Source organism: Cynocephalus volans, chromosome 14 (genome assembly GCF_027409185.1).
Source record: "Cynocephalus volans isolate mCynVol1 chromosome 14, mCynVol1.pri, whole genome shotgun sequence".
In the NCBI taxonomy this organism is placed as follows: domain Eukaryota; kingdom Metazoa; phylum Chordata; class Mammalia; order Dermoptera; family Cynocephalidae; genus Cynocephalus; species Cynocephalus volans.
This window is the reverse complement of record NC_084473.1, coordinates 84,713,954-84,717,121: the sequence shown is the minus strand read 5'-3', so window position 1 is coordinate 84,717,121 and position 3,168 is coordinate 84,713,954. Positions and strand designations below refer to the sequence as shown.

At 42.6% G+C, this 3,168-nt stretch overlaps 1 gene segment (V, D, J or C); it reads left to right on the top strand.

Moving 5' to 3' along the window:
* Positions 1-648: 648 nt before the first annotated feature.
* LOC134362448 (immunoglobulin kappa variable 1-39-like) lies at positions 649-1,150 on the top strand. The segment is given in 2 exon segments: positions 649-703; positions 828-1,150. Coding segments are annotated over 2 exon segments (378 nt in total).
* The last annotated feature ends 2,018 nt before the right edge of the window (positions 1,151-3,168 follow it).

Here is a 3,168-nt window from a genome sequence, read left to right as displayed (position 1 = left end):
TATAGGATCTGAACCCGCGGCCTTGGCGCTCCCAGTGCCACTGAGCTCCCAGAGCCGCACTCTCCTGAGTGAGCCATGGGGTTGGCCCTAGATGTATTTTAAAAATTTTTTGGTTTTCTTTCTTTCCTTAAAAAAAGTATATAAATAAGTCTTTTACCTATCTATTGTTCTTAAACTTCATTGCATCTCTCGTTGGTTTTGCTGATGATTTTCCTCATCAAGGATTTCAGGGAATTAAATCAAATGAACATCTCTCTGGCTTCCATAAGGTCAACATATAGCAAATACAGGGAGATTTTCAAATTTTTTAGTTTCTAGAGATGTATTTCTCTGACCAGCCCTTCCTCTGAGGAAAATCAAACAAGAAAAGAAGGTCATGAACCATAAACACAGCAAAATAGCACTCTACCCACAGGACAAGAGAATAATTCTGCTCTGTGGTCCCCAGGGAGAAATACGTTCTCTGAAGGCAAATTTGTGCTGCCATAGTCAGTCTCGGGACACCTGGGCCTGAGCTGAGTTATTGAGACGTCATGCTTGCAGCTGTTCAGATTTGCATGTGTCTAGGGCACAGCCCACTGTCCTGAAGTCTTATTCACAGGCTGCTCACAACCTGTGCAGGACTCTCAGTCCCAGTCAGGACACAGCATGGACATGAGGGCCCACACTCAGCTCCTGGGTCTCCTGCTACTCTGTCTCCCAGGTAAGGAGGGAGAATACTAGGAATCTACTCAGCCAGTATGGTCAGTACTGCCTGGCACTTCAGGGAAATCCTCTTATACAATGATTAATAGTGTGGATGTATGTCTTTATGTTTCCCATCTCAGGTGCCAGATGTGACATCCAGATGACCCAGTCTCCATCCTCCCTGTCTGCATCTCTAGGAGACACAGTCACCATCACTTGCCAGGCCAGCCAGAGTGTTAGCAGTTATTTAAGTTGGTATCAGCAGAAATCAGGGAAACCTCATACGCTCCTGATCTATAAGGCATCTAAATTACAAAGTGGGGTCTCCTCGAGGTTCAGTGGCAGTGGATCTGGGACAGACTTTACTCTCACCATCAGCAGCCTGGAGGCTGATGATGTTGGAACTTATTACTGTCAACAGTATAGTAGTACTCCTCCCACAGTGTTACAAGCCCGAACATAAACCCCCAGGAAAGCAGAAGTGTGAGGCTGGGCTGCCCCAGCTGCTCCTTCTGGTGCCTCCATCTGCTGAGAGCATTTCTCAGATGCAGCTAGACTCTTAAGGTCATGAGAATGCTTGCAGAAGGGGCAAGGAGGCTCCTGTACAAATTTTCTTCCCACTTCTCAGCCCTAGCAGCACAGACATGACAGTACATCTCCTGAATTAATGAAGGGCAGAGATCACTACCTGGGAAGAGACTGGATTGCAGCCTCAGTCTCATGGGATGCAGCAAAGGAGAAGCTACTCTTGGCATTTCAAGTAGGAATTTCTTTAGTAGAGGGATTTCTGGGCCATACCACAACTTTTCAAAGTCAAGGTGATAGTGTAGTTATGGAAGCAGACACTAGGTAAAGGAGAATCTCTGGTGCTCCCTGAGATTCTCGAGTGCATCTGCGAGTAAAGGTACAGGCTGCCTAACCATGTGGTGCTCAGACCTGACTGTGAAGCCCAATGGTGGGGATGCTGATGCTCTCAGCTGCCTGCTGCCCCTCACCAGGTGACTCTCCCGTCCTCATTCCTGCCCACGTGTCTGCCTGCATGTCCAGTGGTGAGTGATGAATCCTCTTCTTTTGACTTCCAAATGTCAGGGAGGACCTCTCATTGAGCAAGTCTAGGAAATTATAGAGGGAAAAGGAGTTTGAGAAATGTGCTTTCAGAATCGATGATGATGATAGGGAGTTAAGGCCACACAGCTCAGTAAAGTAACTATATCCTTAATTGTCAAAATTTTCTCCTTTAGCACATGGCCCCACAATACTTGTGGATGTGCTTCTAAGTGATATTGGCAAGGTAGGATCACAGCACAAAAGCTTCATTATGTCATAGAGGCAATAGAAAGAGAGGAAATTGAGATAAATATACAACGAGTACTTAACAAGTAAATGAAAATCTTTCTCAAAAAAAAAAAAAAAACAAAGACAACAAAGCATGGATGTACATTATTTTCCTTCCTATTAAAACTTCATCTGGATTTCAACAGCATCATCAGCATCACAGAGAGCGTATTACAGATGCAAAGCAGCAGAATCACCTGAGACGCACTGAATGAAAATCTACTTTTTTAGCAAGCCTCATACTAAAGAAAGGACACCCATATTTACTTTCTAATTAACTAAAAACTGTATTTCAAAATGTTTTTTAGATTGTAAGAGATAAATTATATAACAGCACGATCAAATATTGGCCTTAATGTGCAGCTGCTTTGAGGATTCTGTTCACTCCTGCTACTTCTTGTGAGATTGTTGTACCCTGAGTAGTGACTGTCCTTCAGCCTTGGCCTCAGATCAAATGCAATCCACAGGCTGCAGATAAGCTCAGTGCCTGCTGCAGTGGCCCCCAGCTGAGCCACGCCTGCACCAGCCAGTCACTGTTAACATGAACGTCCACGAACATGAAAGTAAATGCTCAGTGTTATAAACCAGTGAGTTTTAAGTGGTTTGTTACCAATCATTATTATGCAAATTCTGGTCAAAACAATATTTCCACGTCTACATGTATAGATAAATATAACTTATAAAATGTATGGCCTCAGTATGAATGTTTAGTAACTCATGAATGAAGATATTATGAAGAAATTAATACTAAATGATGTTTGAGTAAAAGATTCAATTTATATAATTTGCTGGAAATTTGCATGTACATTTACACATATAGGTGTGTATATATTTGATACGTAATTGTCTATACATATATATGAATATATTTCTGTCTAAATAAAGCTACAATTCCAGGTTAATCCAGATGTTTACCTCTGTTTTTGGATTTGGAGAAAATTTTTGCCTTAATATTTGTCAGCTGATTTATGCTGGACTGATGATGACACTCCACTGTCATAGTCAAGGATGTCCTGGAAGAATGGAAATCTTCGCAGTGGGGAATCTCCAAGGGTTATGTCTGATGGTCACTGCTGTGGAATGGATGTCCCTCCAAACTCACTGAAGCTTGGGCCCCATTGTGACAATATTGAAAGGGTGGAAAAT